Source organism: Paroedura picta, chromosome 15, assembly GCF_049243985.1.
Source record: "Paroedura picta isolate Pp20150507F chromosome 15, Ppicta_v3.0, whole genome shotgun sequence".
NCBI lineage: Eukaryota > Metazoa > Chordata > Lepidosauria > Squamata > Gekkonidae > Paroedura > Paroedura picta.
This window is the reverse complement of record NC_135383.1, coordinates 17,642,998-17,661,472: the sequence shown is the minus strand read 5'-3', so window position 1 is coordinate 17,661,472 and position 18,475 is coordinate 17,642,998. Positions and strand designations below refer to the sequence as shown.

Here is an 18,475-nt window from a genome sequence, read left to right as displayed (position 1 = left end):
TCCAGGGTAATCTAGTCGAACCCCCTGCACCATGCAGGTATTCATAACTACCTGCCCACCCACAGTGTCCCTAATTTCATGCCCAACTGATCCCCCCACCAGAAATCTCTGAATCCAGCCTGGGCTGGAGGAAATTCACCAGGAAGGGCCTCAAGAGATAAACACTGACACATACCTTCCTGCCCACCCACACACAATGATCCTGGCTGTTTGCAGGTCACTTCTGGGTGCCTTTCCGGTTCTTCATAGGGTTGATCTCTGTGCTTGTAGCTTCCTGTTTCTTGTGAGCTTTCGCAGGATCCTGGAGAGCAGGACACCTGGAGGACCTCCTCCTTTGTCTACTATGAGAGTCAGTGTCTTATAGTGGCTAAGAGTGTCGGATTAGTATCTGGGAGACCCGGGTTTGAATCCTGTGCCACAAAAGCTCACTGAGTGACCTTGGGCCAGTCGCGCACTCTCAGCCTAACCTAGCTTGTGGGGTTGTTGTGAGGGTAAAACAGAGGAGAAGAGAATTTTGTCAGCCATATGGGGGTCGCCATTATAGAGAAAGGTGGGACATAAATGAATATATTAGATCAAAATGATTATCCTTGGTGTGAGGCGAGAGAGACAAGTGATATACTCTGTGCATGTTTTAAGTATTTCAGTCCTGAATAGCCACTTGCATTCCTGCCAACTTTTCTGCCCCATGGCTGGTTCCTTCCACTTGGCATCTCTCTCCGCCTCCCTGCCCTATTTGCAACTAGTGAGACATCCCATCCTTGGAAGGAGAGAGCCAGCCCACAAAAGGTTTATGGGCTCCCTTTCCTTGATGCTTTTTCACGTTATCTCAACTGTATCAATTAAGGTGGATTGAGTAATCATCTTCATGTCAATCATTAATCCAGGAAGGTCTGAATGTTCTATTTTGGGCTCTCTTTCCGCACCCTCTGAATTTCCTGTTTTGCTGTCCTGTACAGATGATATGTAAAGAAATCACATGCAGGTGTGTCACAGTCTCACCACAAGGCTATCCATTCAAGATGTAAAGATCTTGGACCGGGATTGTTTTTGTGTGTGTTTAATGTTTCTGTCAATGATACGTATTATAAACCGTTTTTTTAATTAAATATATCCAAGGGAGGCACAGCAAGCACCATGTGCATTTGACTGCTAATTTCTCCTAGAGCAGTGGTCCCCAACCTTTTTATCACCGGGGACCGGTCAACGCTTGACAATTTTACTGGGGCCTGGGGGGGGGGGTAGTCTTTTGCCAAGGGACGTCGCCGCCGCCTGAGCCCCTGCTCCACTTGCTTTCCCGCAAGGGAAGTCCCTGACTTCCCATTGCTCACTGGGGGGCGCTGCCAGCAGCAGCTGTGCAGTGCCACGCCGAGGGGGAGCCCCAGCCATGGTGGCCGCTGGAGAGCACCAAAGGTGAGTGGCAGGGCAGCCCTCCGAGGCAGCAGCTGGGGAAGAGGACAAGGAGGAGCCGCGGCCTGGTACCAACTGATCCATGGACCGGTACCGGGGTTGGGGGTTGGGGACCACTGTCCTAGAGCATCATCGGCTGTAGCTTGTGCCGTTTGGCTGCTACCTGATTTTTGGACGTGGCCAGAATGCCCCTTGCTGGCGAGAGACAGCTCGTGACCTCTGTAACGCTGTCCCCCCCCCCAGCCAAAGCCGGCTGCCGTCCTTCCTCTTATGTAAAAACCAGCCCTTCTATTCCTGGCTTCCACCTGTGGTGCCCTCGCTCCCGCCTGAGCCTCCCCGGCCAGCCTCGGCTGTGAACTCGCTTCGCTTTTGCTGCCTGCCCACGGTTGCCACAACACGGCCTGGCTGTTTGGTTCTTTTTCCAGCCGTGTGTTTTTGCATTCCGTGTGTGTGTGTGTTTGGTCCGGCCATCCCCAAAGTGGACTTGCCCTTGGGATCTAATGAAAATGTGGCCGGGGACTGGGGGTGGGTGGGTGGGGGTGGGGCCTGCATTGATGTTTTGGAACAGAGCCTTTCCTTGGGGCTGTAGATTGTGGACAGTGGGTTTTACGCTTTCGTTTTCTGGATTGGGATTCACTCAGCAGCCTCAAGTAGATCAGGGCCTTCATCGCCATAGGGCAGCCGTTCACTTTTTACCATTGAAAAACTCTTGAAGTATTCTTCAGGCCTTGAGAAACCCCAGAAGTAGCACAATCGTGCAAAATATGGTCAGGAAGCAGAGCTGTGGACATACTCACCTGGGGCCTCTTCCCTTCTCACCCCCTCTAGGCCTATCATTGGCCATTTGAGAGGGAGGGTATGGTCATATCATACAAGAAATGTTTAACAAATTATATATATATATATATATATATATATATATATATATATATATATATATAGGGGCTAAGGCTGTTGCATTCAGGAATTCAACGGGCGCTAGATTAGGGGGGTGGAGTAGAAGAACTCTGCTGGTGGCCTACCCCTACCCCTACCCCCGGGACCTGGAAAGGCTGCAGGCAGCTGTTAGGGAACTCACCGGAAGGAGCAGCTCTCAGGCGGCAGGGCTCTGCAGCCCCCAAGCCTCAGAGAGAAGTGAAAGGAGGAAGGGTGGTTAGGGGTGAGGGGGCAGAAGGCAATTGGCTGGCTGCTGGACACAGGCAAGCCAGTTGGAGGAGGAGGCATTCAGGGGCGGGACAGCCACCCTGAGTGGGTGTTAAGCGCTGAGTGGCACTTAAGCCATGAGACACGCTCCTCCTCCAAGGCCTTACCAGAAACATATAGTGGAACAGATTTAACGCACCCCCCATTTGGGAAACACTTCTAGGCCATTAAGAAACCCCAGGGTTTCACAAAACCCTGGTTGAGAAAGCCTGCTGTAGGGATTAGAATCATAGAGTTGGAAGGGGCCATACAAGCCATCTAGTCCAACCCCCTGCTCAATGCAGGATCAGCCCAAAGCATCCTAAAGCATCCAAGAAAAGTGTGTATCCAACCTTTGCTTGAAGACTTCCAGTGATTTCTGTGATCTATGACTCTGTGAAGGAAGGTTGCTCAGAAACTTCACCAAATGATACTTCTCATGAATTTTTATAGGGAGTTTGGGAAAAGTTTGCTGTTTCCTACCAGGTGCACATTTGTTGTACGCCTTACTGTCCAGAGAAATGAACGGACATGTGCAATCAGAATTTTTTAAACAGGTTGCTTGTAACAAGAGGAAAGTTTCTGGTGTGAAACGATGGTTGGCTTTAATAAATCAACCAGCCACTAACCATCCTCTGCAGTCTGACAAATCCCTATTATTTGTGCATGCCTGCCTCTGTCTTGGATTGTTCACTCTTTCTGATCTAGTTACATGGCTGGAATGCGCTTAGTTGCCCTTGTGTATTATCCCAGTGACAACACTTCTGGTGTGTGCGTAGAAACACCCTTGGTGTCATACAACCTGTGTGTGGTTGTTTCCTGATGTGAGCTACCCGTCCACTGTGTTGAACGATCAGGGATTGATGTGGGCATTGGTGTGTTTACCACATGGCTTTGGAATGCTCCAAATGGGCATCTTCCCAGTGCAGACTTTTACAAGGTTTCCAGGTATCATGGAAGCAGTGCACAAAGCTTCATTTTGCGGTCATTATGTGGACCACTGTTTCTCCATGCACAAGATCCCCAGCCCACGTGAGGTACACTTGACCTCGACCAGGGCCAGGGCCTTTTCGGTGTTGACCCCTGCCTGGTGGAATGAGCTCCCAGAAGATCTGAGGGCTCTGTTGGAGGTATTACAGTTCTGCGGCACCTGCAAGATGGAGCTCTTCCACCAAGCATGTGGTTGAGGCCAGGGCGTGGCAGATCTATATGGCCCCTCCTCCAAAGCTCCGAACTCTTAATGTCTTATTGGGTTAACACCTAACATCTACCCTGTGGCACAGAATTTCTTCAGGCTAGTTGAGCCTGTTGGAGGGAGGGCGGGGTTTGTGGGTTTTATTTTCAGTTGTTGCTTATTGTGTTTTTATTCTTGACACAAACAGCCGCAATCCGGCTGGTCCGAAAGTGGCAGGTAATAAATCCAAGAGTTGAGTGAGCGAGCGAATAAACAAACATATCACTGTTCCTCTGCAGCCTTTGTATGAGCGTGTGCCCACCAGGGTTACCCAGCCGCTGACAGGAGGATGGGGTGGGGTTAGAGCTGCCAGCTCTGGGTCGGGAAGCTCATTTGGAGTAGGGGCTCAGGGAGGACAAGGACCTCAGTGGGGTACAATGCCACAAAGCCCACCCTCCGAAGCATCCATTCTCTCCAGTGGAACTGAGCTTTGCAGACTGGGGATGAGCTGTAATTCCAGGGATTCCGGCCTGGAGGCTGGCGCCCCTTGTGCATATGCGCTAGCCGGCCTACGTGATTAGTTCTGGAACCTGGAGCATATCACTCGATGATGTCACAATCCCCCGATGGTGGTCGGTAGTAGCTGTCCCATTAGAACTCTGTCTTTAGCATTGCAGGAAGGGAAGGCCAGCAGGGAAAACCTCGAGCTTTCCATGGAAGCCCACTGGATTTGGAGAAGGTGCTGTGTGCTTTGTAACTAAGAAGGGATCTGTGTGTGTCACAAGGACTGACACCCTGGCTTTCAACCCATACTTGGAGGTGCTATGGGGCAGAGTTACACCACAGGCCCCACCTAATGTGCTATCTTGTGAGCTTGCCACCTGAGCCACTGTACCTTCTGCACACCTTTGCTCCCTCCTGGGTCTATCCTTTTCACTGCACTTTCCTGATCCTTTTTGATATCCTTCTGCCCCCCTCCAGCATGTTTGGGGGAGTGATAGTCACTTAAATGGGGAGGGGGGGAGCTGCCCATGCTTGCCTACTTCCTTCTTTTCCTTTCTGTGCCAGGAAGCCCCCTCCTGCAGCCAGGTCATGGCTGGCTGCTCCTGCTGCCAGCAAACATATCAGTTCCTGTAAGTGGGTTTGTTCCTTCTCTCTTGACTGAGCTTTTCACCCCGCCGGTCACTTCCTTGCGGTGCAAAGCAGAAATATGCAAATCCCTGCCCTGCCCTCCTTGGGGGTGACCTCTGCGCTGCTCGGAGATAGTTTGCCAGGTGGCAAAGTAGAAAAAAGGGTTGGAAAAGCTACATGCAGCAGGGTGGGGGCGGAATTGGGGCCGGGAAGCCAAGGGGCAACCCGTTTCTCCCTCCTTTCTGGATTTTAGCAGGATATGCCCAAGCTCCCCATGTGCTGGCAGAGGAGGGCTTTTAATTTTGCATTTGCAATCACTGCTTTGTCACCAGGCGTATTCCTGTGGTTGTACAGCTTTGCATGTCAGCTAGGGCTGTTCAGTTTTCATTTACTGTTGGAAGAGCCCTGTAGTAGCTTGAAGCTGTTTTGTCCCCCAAAAAACAACAGCAGCAATAACAAGGGCATTTGAGTGCCACTGTGCTCTTGTCCTCCTGGGTACAAGTCCATAGAGCACCTGCTGGGAACTCGGTTTCCGGGAGTGTGTGGGCCTGAAACATGGCCTTGAGGGGGGGGGAGGCCTTTTGCACCCCCCAGGCCCTGCTTTCCTGACCCAACACAGCCCAGAGAGGTGATGTTTGTCTCACTGAGGGCTGCCAGTGTAGCCCATTAGTACCCTGCAACTCCTGCCTGGAGAACATGCCTCCCTCTGGGGCCATGTTGGGTTAGGAAATTAGCAGAGGGGATGCAGAAGACCCAATCGCGTGCCCTACCCACCCCGGGAGTGGGGGGGGGGGTTGTTCCCGATCCACTCCAAAAGTGGAGCAGTGGACTTCTGCTCATTGTCCCTGACTTTGTTAAACACCGCATCAATTAATTATGGCGCATCATAGTTGAGGCTGGCAAAGTTTATTCTTTATTTCGTTGCCCAGGAAGAAATGCGACACTCAAAAACCCATAGCAAAGTACACCTTTGCATAGTAAAATGTTCGGGTTTTCTTTCTCCTGCCTCCTTGCCAGGAGGGTGGCCCACACTGGGTTAAGAAACACCTGAAGATTTTGGGGATGGAGCTCGAAGAGGGCAGGGCTTCCCAAGTGGCCATTTTCTCCAGGTGTCACCTGGAGGATCAGTTGTAATAGTGGGAAATCTCCAGCCAGTTCTTGGGGGGTTGGCAACTCTCTCGCAGCATGGGCTGGCCACAGACCGTTAAGCGAACTCTTGGCCAATCCCCATCAGTCCCTCTGGCTGGTCAGGTCTGACTTCCAACATCGGTCCTTGCTTTATGCATTTTGAAATGGAGCATCCCGTTGAGCCTGCTTTTGTCGACGAGAGCCTGCGTTGAATGATTGATGGAAACTTATTTCCCGGAATAAAGCACTCCCGGTAAACCGATCCCTGTCCAGGGAGCCGGTGGTGGAGAAAAAGAACGTCCGTTGCCAATTCCGTTAAATCTTGCCGTGTGTCATCTCTTTGATGGAGGTGCAGTGAGGTCTGAGAGCCCAAGTTGAAGCATCTCAGCTGGGCAGGTTTGGTCCTGGCGATGGCTCTTACTGGCAAAGGAGACGATGCCTTTGGCTGGCAATCCAGCTTCTGTATTCATCCCTTATTTTGGCAGCTTGTTTTGAATGCTAGCCGCACCTCGCAGGTTCAAACAAGTCTTTGGGTGCACATAACTCATTTCTCTTTCCTGTGCTAATTAGAAGAGCCCTGTTGGATCAGGTCCCTGGCAGCCCTTCAGCTTTTTTCGATGAGATTGCCTGATAATCATTTAGAAGAAGAGTAAGTTTTTCTGCTTTGCTTCTCTCTACACTCAGGAATATTCATTTTCTTATCGGGTGGCATGTGTGTATGGTAGGATTGTCTGGTGGCCAGGCAAGAGACATTCAGTGATAGCTTGCCATTGCCTGCCTCCATGCCATGACCCTAGTTTTCCTTAGAGGTCTCCCATCCAAGTTCTAGCCAAGGCCGACCCTGCTCAGCTTCTGAAATCTGATGAGATTTGACGTTCCTGGGCTGTTTAGGTCAGGGCACCCTTTGGAGCCTCAAAGCAGCTAGCAGTTTCCTTCCCTTCCCCTTCCCACACCTTGTGAGGTAGGCAAGAGTTCTGAAAGAACTGTGGCTGGCCCCCAATTACCCGGCAGGCTTCACGTGGAGGGCTGTGGAATCAGATCTGGTTCTCCAGATTAGAGTCTGCCGCTCTTAACCATCACACCATTTAAACCAGTGCCCATCACCGTATCCTGTGTCGGTGAGTTCCGCAAGTTAATCATGCACTGTGCTTTCTGTGGCAATATCATAATTGCCTTCCCATCCTGGACCCTTGAGCTGCGAGTTACGGGGTTTTAAAAGCAAGGCCAGGCACATGGAAAAGACGGTAACGCCTGGCAAACTTGAAGGGAGCAGGAAAAGAGGATGGCCAAGGTGAGAGGGCTCCGGGAAACAGTTTCAGCCTTCAGTTTGCAAGACCTGAGCAAAGCTGCTAACGATAGAAAATTCCCGAGGCCATTCATTCACAGGGCTGCCGTAAGCCCAAAGACACTCCAGGGCACATAATACAGTCACCCAAGAACGGCATTGACGCAGAGGCAGGGAGACCACGATCCAGAGGTAGCAAACTGTTTGCCTCTTTAAGGCATGGGTGAGAGGCTGGAAAAGCAAGTTGGAAGAAAAGAGAAATATCCACTATTGCCCCCTTTGGGGCTTTCCCCCAAATTAAAAGCTACATTGGTTTGTGTCTCCAGCGCCTCTCCTTGTGCCAGGAGTCGGCTGCTAGTGGCGCGGTGCGTTTTTCTTCAGCTGGTGTGCCCTCCATGGCAACTCCTGAAGGGTGACCGAGCGGGTCGCCTGGTTACGGCAGACATCACCGCTGCGCTCAGGAGGCTGGGAGGCTTCTAAATGTAAATCTCCGGGGAGCACGACTCGCGCCTGCCTTCTAGCCAAGGCACTCTGGGCGGAAATGGCCTTTTGGGTAATCCCATGGGTTTGGCCTGCCCTCACTCTACAAAGTAGCACACGTGAGTAAAGCCAAGAGTTGGGTTCTGTGCTTCGCTTTTTACTACCCGCAGAAGTCCCAGAGTGGTTTACAAACACCTTTCCCTTCCTCTCCCCGCGACACACACCCTGCGAGGTAGGTGAGGCTGAGAGAGCTCTGAGAGAACTGGGACTGGCCCAAGGTCACCCAGCCGGCTGCGTGTGGTGGAGGAGCGGGAAATCAAACCGGGTTCTCCATAGGGTTGGGCGCTTAGGTGTCCAAAGTGGCTGTTCACACCCGAAGCGGACGCTGAAGTGCCCAACCCTAGTTCTCCGTATTCGCGGCCGCCATTCTTAACTGTGACGCCAAGCTGCCTCTTGCATTGAATAAGCTTTATAAAGTTACTAGCCTAAGTAACCAGTTACAAATGTCTCTATTAGTTAATGATGGCTAGAAAGGATGGAGGGCTAATGTCACTTAAGATGCAAAAGCTGTTCTGCTAGTCACACAGGCGGGGCTCGTGTGCACCCCTGGGGACCGGGAAGGTGACCTCCAACCAGTCAGTTGTACTACAGGTGGCATTTTCAGAGTGCAGCAAACTGTTGCAGTGACTGTGTCAAACTGTTGCAGTAGTGATGGTTAGGCTCTCCTAACGAGGGGGGGGATTATTTATGTGCACACCTGGACTTCATGTCCCTCCAAGTCACAGGTAACATGGTCATGGTGACCAAAGGCCGCCTCAATATTCCAAGCCAGGTAAGCCTCTGGATACTAGCGCTGGGAGGTAGCACCTGCGTCCTGTTCGTTAGCCCTTCGTGGTGACGCTGGTTGGCTGCTGCGTGTAACAGGATGCTGGCCGAGATGCTCCAACAAGGCTCCGAAGCTGCCATTACATCCTCCCTGCCTTGTAATTGCCAGATTGTTTTTCTCTCGTGGACATTCAGTCCCCAAAACCCTTGTTCCTTTTTCTTCCTTCAGTTCTCTGAACCTCTGGCAGGCTTACTCATGTTTCTCAGTCGTGCAAGTTCACTTTTGACACAAAGCGCAAGGAGGGCGGAGGCTTACAAAGCTCCAGGTGCTGTCGGAACAATGAACCTTGATCCACCTCCTGGGGCTCCAGGAGCCTGGCTTAACCTGACTTTACCTGGGCCACACCCAGCTCCCTTGTAGCCCGGGCTTTATGAGACCTTGTCTACACAGGGCAGGGCGACAGCCCTTCCTATTTTTGAACCTCCTGGCTGCTTTGTTGCTAGTGTTGGATTTCCTCCTATATCTAATCCAGCCTTTCTCAACTTTTTTGCCATTGAGAAGCCCCTGAAACATTCTTCAGGCTTCGAGAAACCCCAGAAGTGGCGCAATTGTGCAGAATATAATGGAAGCATAGCTGCATACATGCCCCCCCTCCCAGCTCATCATTGGCCATATATGGTCAGATCACCAAATAAATGTTTAATTCATTTTAAAAACATTTTTTTAAATGAATTAACTCCCACCCATTTGGGAAACCCTTTCAGGGCTGTGAAAAAAAAAACCTGGGCTGAATCTGCCCAGGTCAATTTAGTCCCTGCCATCTACATTGAACACGATTTCCATTTTGATTTTGGGCAATTTAAATTTTTCCTGAACTAACTTGCTGCCTCCAGCCTCCAACGCTGTAGAAAAGCTCTGATTGGCCAGGGCGTCAGTTCCCATGTTGCAAGGCTTCCCTTAAAGGGGAAGGCCTAACAATTCTCCAGAAAAAAGAAACCTATGCCTCAGCTCTTGGATGTTTGGCGAACAGCCTGGAGATGATTCCATAGCTTAGGTTTAGGCATATGCAGTTGGTCTCAGGTTCAGTGCCTGGAATCTCAGGAAGCAGAGCTCCCACCCCACCTGGCTGTTCGGAGAGTTGCTAGCGGTTACAGCAGGCCTAACGCCTGCCCCACAATGCCCACACTAAATACTTATGCAGCATGAGCCTCAGAGACTCGACCCAACAAGACTTTTTTGGGGGGAAGCTTTTTAGAGTCAAAACTTTCTTGGTCAGATTCATTGTCCAAATTTCGTGTTGAGCTGAGGCTCTTACAATTTCTATTTTCTATTGTTATCGTTATGCTCATGTTATTGTTGTTATATTGTTATTGCTGTTATCACCTGTTACTATATGTTATCTGTATCTTTTCCGGTTTCCTGTAAACCGCCCTGAGCCCTCGGGGAGGGCAGTATATAAATATGATAATAAATAAATAATAATAATAAAATAAACTCCAAGTCGAGAAATGGAGATTTGAATCTTTTTGCCCCAGTCAGAAGGTAGGATTGGATTTCCGAAAGCATGCTTGTAAAGAATGCCAAGGTACAATGCATATTGTGATCAGTTTGATTAGAGCAGAGGGGAAGTACTTAGGGGCAGAAAGCGTCTGTCTGACGTAAGATAAGAATGTTCCTATTCAGCTGCGGGGGGTCCATTGTGAATGAACTCAAGTTCAGCAATCTCAAGGTGTAATTTCCTCTTGAATTATCATTGTGTGAGGACTACCTTAGGCCAGCTGCAGAACTGCAGTGTCCATGTGGATTATTGCTTAGGTCAATAATGGTTATTTTGTTGTGTGGGTGGTTATGGACAGGGGTAGTCAACCTGTGGTCCTCCAGATGTCCATGGACTACAATTCCCAGGCAGGGGCTCATGGGAATTGTAGAACATGGACATCTGGAGGACCACAGGTTGACTACCCCTGGTTATGGAGACAGATTTTCAGGTTGTGAGCTTTTGAGAGTTCAAGAACAAAAAGACCTAACTGAAAAATGGTTAGGACCCTAAAGGTTAGTTGCCTGTACAATAGGAACGATAAAGTTATATATACCTTTGTTGTGCACAACTTATAAAATCGTGAAATTAAAAACATACACAAAGCCCATAAGCTATTCTTAGAACATCATAATATTCACTATGCAATAGTGAACTTTAGGTCAGGCTTTCTAGATGTCCATGGACTACAATTACCATGACCCCCTACCAGCATGGCCAATTGATGGAGGTTCATGGTAATTGTAGCCCATCACATCTGCTGAACTACAGTTTGGCCACTCCTACTGTAGACTTAATGCGTTTCAAACCAAATCGGGTCTTCTTCAGAGGTCTAATTATGGCCAAATTCAGTGAAAAGTACATAAAGCAGCTGGTATAATCAACACAATTTTAAAACTTCTTATTTAGGTAACAAAAATCAATGGAGATGGAGCTGATAGAAAACGTCCATTTGTCAGATCATGGTCTCCTCTCAAGTTGCTTGAAAATTCTAGTGATTTGCCCATGAAGCCAGTACATATGTGAAGGGAGAGAGTTGTTTAATTAAGGGACCTTTGACGCCAGGAAACTCATGCCTTAAAAATCTTGTAGATCTCTAAGGTGCTGCTGTTACTTGGATATCCAATGAGCTTGATTTGGGACTGCTTAGGCCCTAAATTCAAGTGGACTGCTTTGCTCTGTTGACCCCGGAGCAACGGAAGTCCTTGTTTGACTCGGCTGCTTGTCTTTTACAAGCTTCTGCGACTGTGCAGATGTTTACCGATTTTTGCCTCAAATGAGCTTCCCACGCTTGACGGGCATGCATTGCATAAGTGCTGGGAAGCCTGCGTTTCATTTCCGTTCTCAGAAGGCACCACTTCCCTGTTCTGCCACTACTGCGTAGTTTATGGTGACGCATCCCCCATTTCTGTTTGTTCATTCGCGGTGTCCCTTTGGGGATTCTCGACCTGTCCTCTCTCCAGGCTATGTATGGCCTTCGGAGGGGAGGGTCTGCATCGAATTCTGTGGCTTAGATAAGGCAATTCTGTGGCTTAGATAAGTGGCCAAACTGTAGTTGGGCAGATGTGATTAAGGAAATTTTTAGGAAGAGGAATTAAAGGGGGGGTTATTGGGGGGAAACACCGTTTTTGTTGGAATGAATAAAAGTTCATTATAAGGCAATTTTGCTCTTGGAATTTAATATGAAGATGTTTGTGTAGGTAGGACAACGTACAGCGTAACGATGATTCCTTTTTGAAAAGGTTAAGAGTTTTTGATGCGAAAAATATAACAGTACAGAAAAAACGGGGTGAAAGGAAACTGAAGAATAGACAAGGTGGAATCTTCTTCATGATAAATGTTTGCCTTTCCAGACGACCAGGGCATAAACGATTACTGAACAACTTAAATTCATAATTTTATAACAAGATTGCTTTATGTATATTAAAATTAATTAAAAATTTTCTTTAATCCTTAAAGCCATAAATCATCAAATAATTCCTCCCCCTTTCGTATAAGAAGTCAATAAGGGGTTTCCAGTGAGTCACAAAAGAAGTTGTTGTCTTTTCTCTAATCAAAGACTCTGCAAGTTCCAACATCTTTAACAGCCTGTGTTCTACTGTAGTTATTCCTGCAGTTTTCCAATCTCTTAGCATATGATAGCCTTGCTATTATTATTGTAAATTAATCTTCAAAATTTTCTGCATTGATACAGGTATTCGTGTCCAAAATGTCTTTGCTTCAATATGGTAAAAAGTGCCTTCATATTGTTTGCATTTCCAGCATTTATTCAAAATATATTTTAATACATTTTATCCAGTTTGTCTGGAGTCATAGACCACCCGCATGTCACTTTATAGACATTTTCTTCAAGATTGGAACTTAATGTAGATTTAATACATTTTATGACATGTTTGTCATTTGTACAAAATGTCTCAAAATGCATAGACTCTTCAAAACCACACAATCTTTTTATCTACTTTAAATCTTTCTAGTAATTTTGCATAGAAAAAATGACAATAAATCCTTCTCTTATTAAATTTCCCCTTGATTTCATTTTACAGCCCTCTTGAGAGAAATCCCGTATATCTTGATAAGTTAGCCACTTGTCCTTTGTTAACATTTCACATCTATAAAAGGCTTCTTGTGTTGAAATCTACAGAGGAGTTCTTGTACAAATCCTGGCTTTTTATTTATTCCATATCTTCAATATTGCGTAACTCATATAATGATTTTTAAAATCCAGTTTTCATGGTGACTCCTGTTTACACTGTTGGTCCGTGCAATATATTTTCAAGTGTGTGTGTGTTTTAAACGTGACCTAATTTTTTCCACAATATGCAATAATTGCATCATTAAAGAAGTGTTTTGTTGCAATGTTCAACTCGGTATTCAGAGATGCCTATGATGAATGAAGGAGACTGTTTCTCAATAACACACTGCAAACATTTCTGTGTTCTCTTCTAATGTTCTATTCTTCCTGCGTCTCAGGTGGCAAAACCTATATTCCATGTGCAAAAGTAGCACAGGGTAGCAACCAGTGCGCTTTCCTTGAATCTTATTTGTAGGAAGGCAGGGGTAGTCAACCTGTGGTCCTCCAGATGTTCATGGACTACAATTCCCATGAGCCCCTGCCAGCATTGCTGGCAGGGGCTCATGGGGATTGTAGTCCATAAACATCTGGAGGACCACAGGTTGACTACCCCTGCAGTAAGGCATTAAACTTTTCATTTCACTGATCTGCCAAAAAGTGTAGAGCTGTAAAAGAAGCTTCGGCTTTCTCAGAATGTAAGTATTGCATAGAATTCAGTCTTTGTGATGTCGCATGGGCCATAGAAACATTTTAAAAAGTAAAAAATTCAGGAAGAGGCAGTTTTGCATTCAGTACCATGCTCTGATTTTTGTGGTAACACAGCATATGCACCTACGGTTCTTGCGTGTGCCTCATTCGTAACGAAAAATTAGTGGCAACATTAGTCCAGGAGAGGGCAGGTATCAGGAGAAGAGTGGCAAGCTCAGGTTTCTGTACCTGGAGCAAAGGTGTGTCCTGCAGCCGGGCTATTTTTGCAGCCGCCCCATAATCCAGCCAGGGTCAGACCTTTGTCCTTGTGTTTACTGCCTCAGGTTTCTGTTTTTGCATCCATACAATTGCTGCTTTTCTTGCTTGTTCTGTTCTGCTTTCCTTGACCTTCCTGGCTTTTTTTCCGCCTTGTGCATGAATGATCTGTTTTTCTACATTCTTAGAGAACGCAGCAGCAACAGAAGCAGCGCTCAGAACTGGCGTGCCTCATGCCATCGGGGCCCACTGACTTTGTGAATACGCTCTGATAAAAAAGTTTCCAGTTCTGAGTTGGCAGGGAACTTGGCAAGCACCGCAGCCTCCAGAGCTGGTGTTGGTTGGCTGGTATGCATGCAGAAGCAAAGATCTCTGTCCCAAGGAGTATACAGGGGGTATGTTGTCAGTGGGGGAGATGGCGGAGGAATGAGCCGGAACAATTGTGAGCAAACACACTTGCACGTCCTTGGGCTTTGCTGAAGCGGCAGAAGAACAGAAAGGGTCAAAAGGCTTGGCAGAAGAGGCAGGTTTTCACAATCCAAACAATAGGGTTGCCAGCCAGCAGTTGGGGCTCAGTGATCTCCCAGCTTCACAGTTGATCTCCCAACCACAAAGATCACTTCCCCTGGAGAAAATTGCTGCTTTGGAGGGAGACTCTGTACCCCAATGAGGTCTTGCTCCTCCCCAAATCCTGCTTTCCCCAGGCGCCATTCCCCAAATCTCCTGGTATTTCCCAGTCCAGACCTTGCAACCCTAAAACGGATGGCCTGGTTTTGGGGAGGCTGGGGAGGCAAAATAGACTGCAAGCAAGTGAGTCCGGCGTGGAATGTTTCTCTGCTTGCAAGTCCCTGCAGGAAGAAAGCTAGCACACCAGGGGGAAAGGCCCTCTCCTAGCCCTCTTGACTGGTTCCCAGTCTGCAGGCAGTGTTAAAAACGACAATAAAGGAGAGCATTCCAAAATGTGATCCTCCCACAAGCAGACTGAAGTAGTACAGACCACCGAGCTAGAGGGGGAAGCGCTGAATGGATGGCAGCAAGGACTAGCGGGTGAAGTCTTTTCTAAGAGCAGAATGACTTAAGGTGGAGGAGTGGTGTTAGCATCGCCTGAACCGGATACTACATTTCCCACAGATCCTTGGTCATAGAATCATAGAGTTGGAAGGGGCCATTCAGTCCAACCCCCTACTCTACGCAGGATCAGCCCTAAGCATCCTAAGCATCCATGCTGGCATTTTAGCACTGGTTGCGAGGGGAGGGGGGATTCCAGGGCACCCAGGGGGCATAGGCATGGTCCTAGCCGAGCATTTTGAGATTGTCCTCCTGAATATTTGGGGACCAGAGGGGAGCCCAAGGCGACTGTGGGCAGCCCTGGCCTACTCCCAGGCATTAAAAGCCAGATCTGGAGCCAGGAGTCTGCATGGATGTCCTTAAACCCCAAAAGAAAAAGATTGCTTTAAGCCTGTCTTCTAATCAAGCTTCCCACTTAGACCTTTGGGGAGGCAGCTTTCATAGTTACTGGTTACTCTGTGAAGTGAAGCCTATCAGTTTACAATTAAATAAGGCCTTTCAAAGAAAGGGCACAGATTTCGGCTTGAGTTTCTCAGTGCACATTCAGCAGGACGCTAAGCAAGATCCAGACCCTTCTAGACATGGCCTCCATCCAAAGCAGGCCCCAGACCCAGAGTGCTTGGCAGGGTTGCTAATCTCCAGGTCGAGCCTGGACATCTCCGTAAATTACAGATCTCCAAATGATAAAGATTGTTTCCCCTGGAGAAATTGGCTACATACAAGCTTGGGCTCTCTGGCATTATATCCTGCAGAGGTCCTCCCCGAGCCCTGTCTTCCCTCCAAATCTCCATGAATTTCCCCACCTGGAGTTGGCAGCCCTAATGCTAGGGAGCATTAGTCCCCCAGTGCCAGAGCTTTCTGTAGGGAGGACCTAACACATCTCCCTGCAGAAATAACTTATATTTTGGCCTTTAAGCCAGTGTGGCAATGGCCAGGCAGGATGGTGCTTTTTGAGAGCCAGCGTGGAGTAGTGGTTAACAGCAGTGGCCTCTAATCCAGAGAACTGGGTTTGATTCCCCCCTCCTCCTTCACACGCCCTCCGCTGGGTGACCTTGGGCTGTTCACAGTTCTCTCAGAGCTCTCTCAGCCCCACCTGCTTCACAGGATTTGTATTGTGGGGAGAGGAAGGGTAGACGATTGGAAGCCACTTTTAAGACTCCTTTAGGTTGTAAAAAGCGGGATATAAAAAAACAGCTTTCTTTTCCACGTTGATAGCACATGGCCTGTTGGACCAAACACTGCTATTACTGCTCGGTCTGAACAGCTTTATCAGTGCTGTGGCGAGCCCAAGGTCATCCAGCTGGCTACATGTGGGGGAGCGCGGAATCAAACCCAGCTCACCAGATTAGAAGTCCACACTCCTAACCACTACACCAAGCTCCACAAGGGCTTTGGAACATATGAATCAGATCTCATGGCAGGGTTTTCAGCCTCTAGTGCGGCTGGAGGTCTGGTCTTCTAGGTTTACCACTGATCTCCGATTCCCTGGGCTGCTTTAGAAGTTGGATCATATGGTCTTATACAAGGTCCCACCTCTCACACTCCACCCTCATTTCTCCCAGAGTTTCCCAACACGGAGATGCCAGCCCTACCTTGCAGTAAACTACTTTAAACCTGGAAAGTGGGGGTTAAAACAGGAATGTATTTCTAATTACGTACTTGATCTTGGATTTTCCTCCCACGTACATTTCATGTGTCTGGATATAAAAAAAGAATTTCATCAGATTTGTCTGATAGAGCGACATATATTTCACTTTAAGGGATTATAAATATACCTTTGAACAGTGTTATTTTTAAAGAAGTATCTGAAAGTTGAAGAAGGAAAAAAAACATCTTTGGCTGAGTTATGACAGTCTGGGCTTTTCAGGTAGGAAAATACTATTGGGGAAAGCCGTATCAGTTTACAAAATGGGCACAATACAAAAGTAGTGGTCAGTACTAAAACTTGAGACCACCTGACAGAGCTGATTGTTAAGTGACTTGTAACTTGTGGAACTTCCTGCCACAGGATGTGGTGATGGTCACTAGCTTGGATGGCTTTTAAAAGGTTTACAAAAATGCAGGGGAACATGTCTGAATAAGAGGGACTGCTGTGGCATATATACTTGCTGTGTTGGTTTGGGTTCTTTCTCAATAATTCCTATTTTTATTTTTTACTTGCTTTCTGGAAAGCCTTTCATTCTTACCTTTGGGAAGGGTTTGATTGGACATCAACTGATTTTTCTTTTTTTAGTCTGCTTGTTAAATTAATACTGTATTTTGCCACGACTGGATGCTTGAATTCAGCTTCCTAAATAACCCTTAAGTGGGAAAATAAACATTTAACCAGAAGGGAAAGCAGAAGATGCTGCTGAGTCCCCTGGGTAAATTAGCCCTGGCAGGCTGAGTTTCAAGCCTTGGCTTTTTGGCAGTGCTTGGAGCGTCTGGCTCCCTTCTCTATGCGGTTTCTGGTTGACTCCTTTTTAAAACACAAAATACTTGTTTTTTACAACAGAGTATAAGCCTCAGGTTTTGCAAAGGAGAGAGAGTCACTTAACCGCAGGACAGATGTGATGAATTTCACAACAGACTCCAGATGTTTTGTTTTCTGCGTATGGTTGTGGGTTTTTAAATTCTGTTTGTAAACCCAGCCAACCTCAAAGAGTGTGTTTCCCACCCATCCACCCCTCATTCTTTCAAAAGTTGGGCCTCTTATAGACCTTCGTGTCACACTTTTGGAAGCTAAGTCCATATAATTTGCAGATCCTTGGATAGATGCGGCACCCTGCTCTCGGGGAACAATGGCAGAGACACCCTGCACGTGGGTGTGCATATGCACAATGGCAGTAAATGGGCAGAATTTCAGACAATACTGTCAGCAATTAATTTCCTCTGGATTATTGGCAATCGGGGTTCTGGAAACAGTAAAAAGTGTTTTGCAAAACAGTATAAAAAGCAAATGAAAATGCTGTCTGGCCAAGGAATTGGAGCTATTTACGAAGAAAAATCCCAAGTGTTTGGAACTTCTAAACTAAAGAGACAATGGTTGGGCAGGGGGGAGCTCTTGGTGGTCCCTGGTAAAAATCAGAAGGGAATGAAGAGCTCGATTCAGGACTCACAATCTTGACTTTGTCTAGGCACATTCCCTTCCTCTTCCCTTCGCATGCATAAATCCCCTCCCCCAGTTTGCTGTGATGGTTGTCTAGTATTACCGCTGTGTCAAGACTGAATCAGTGGATGTCCCCATAGGTAGTCTGCATGCCCACTCCAAGCCTCGCTTCACCAGGCTCCAGAGCTGGCTTGACCTCTGCAGGATCCTAGTTCCTAGAGCTCTGGTGGTCCTACTTCATGCTTGTTTGTTTGGTTGTAGCTTCAGGACAGGCCATAGCAATTTCACACCGTTTCACACAGGTACCCTAACAAAGTGCGTTATTATGGCAAAGGACGGCAAGCGTGAATGTTATGTTTTCTAGTTTTACCCCCTTGTGACAGGATGAAAACAGGCTGGTGGGACAGGACCCTCCCTGCTTTCCTCCCCCTTTCAGGCTCTGCAGGCAAAAAAAAAAAACCCTGTTTCCTTTTTGGTTCAATGTGTCTTTCTGTCCCTCCCTCCCTTCCTCTCTTGCAGCATCAGTGAAAGCTTTCTCACGGTGAAAGGCGCAGCCCTCTTCCTACCACGTGGAAATGGTTCTTCAACTCCCCGGATCAGCCACCGGCGCAACAAGCATGCAGGTAACTTG

The 18,475-nt window shown here is 47.7% G+C and overlaps 1 protein-coding gene across 5 annotated transcripts in view; it reads left to right on the top strand.

Moving 5' to 3' along the window:
• SSH2 (slingshot protein phosphatase 2) overlaps positions 1-18,475 on the top strand; it is a 130,057-nt gene that overhangs the window by 79,903 nt on the left and 31,679 nt on the right. For 4 of the 5 annotated variants that reach the window (XM_077311292.1, XM_077311291.1, XM_077311293.1 and 1 more), the window contains one exon: positions 18,364-18,467. In XM_077311292.1, the coding sequence (XP_077167407.1) occupies positions 18,364-18,467 (104 nt within the window). Of the gene's footprint in view, positions 1-4,375; positions 4,506-18,363; positions 18,468-18,475 lie in introns of those variants that run through there. The other variant, XM_077311290.1, reaches the window with a different exon arrangement.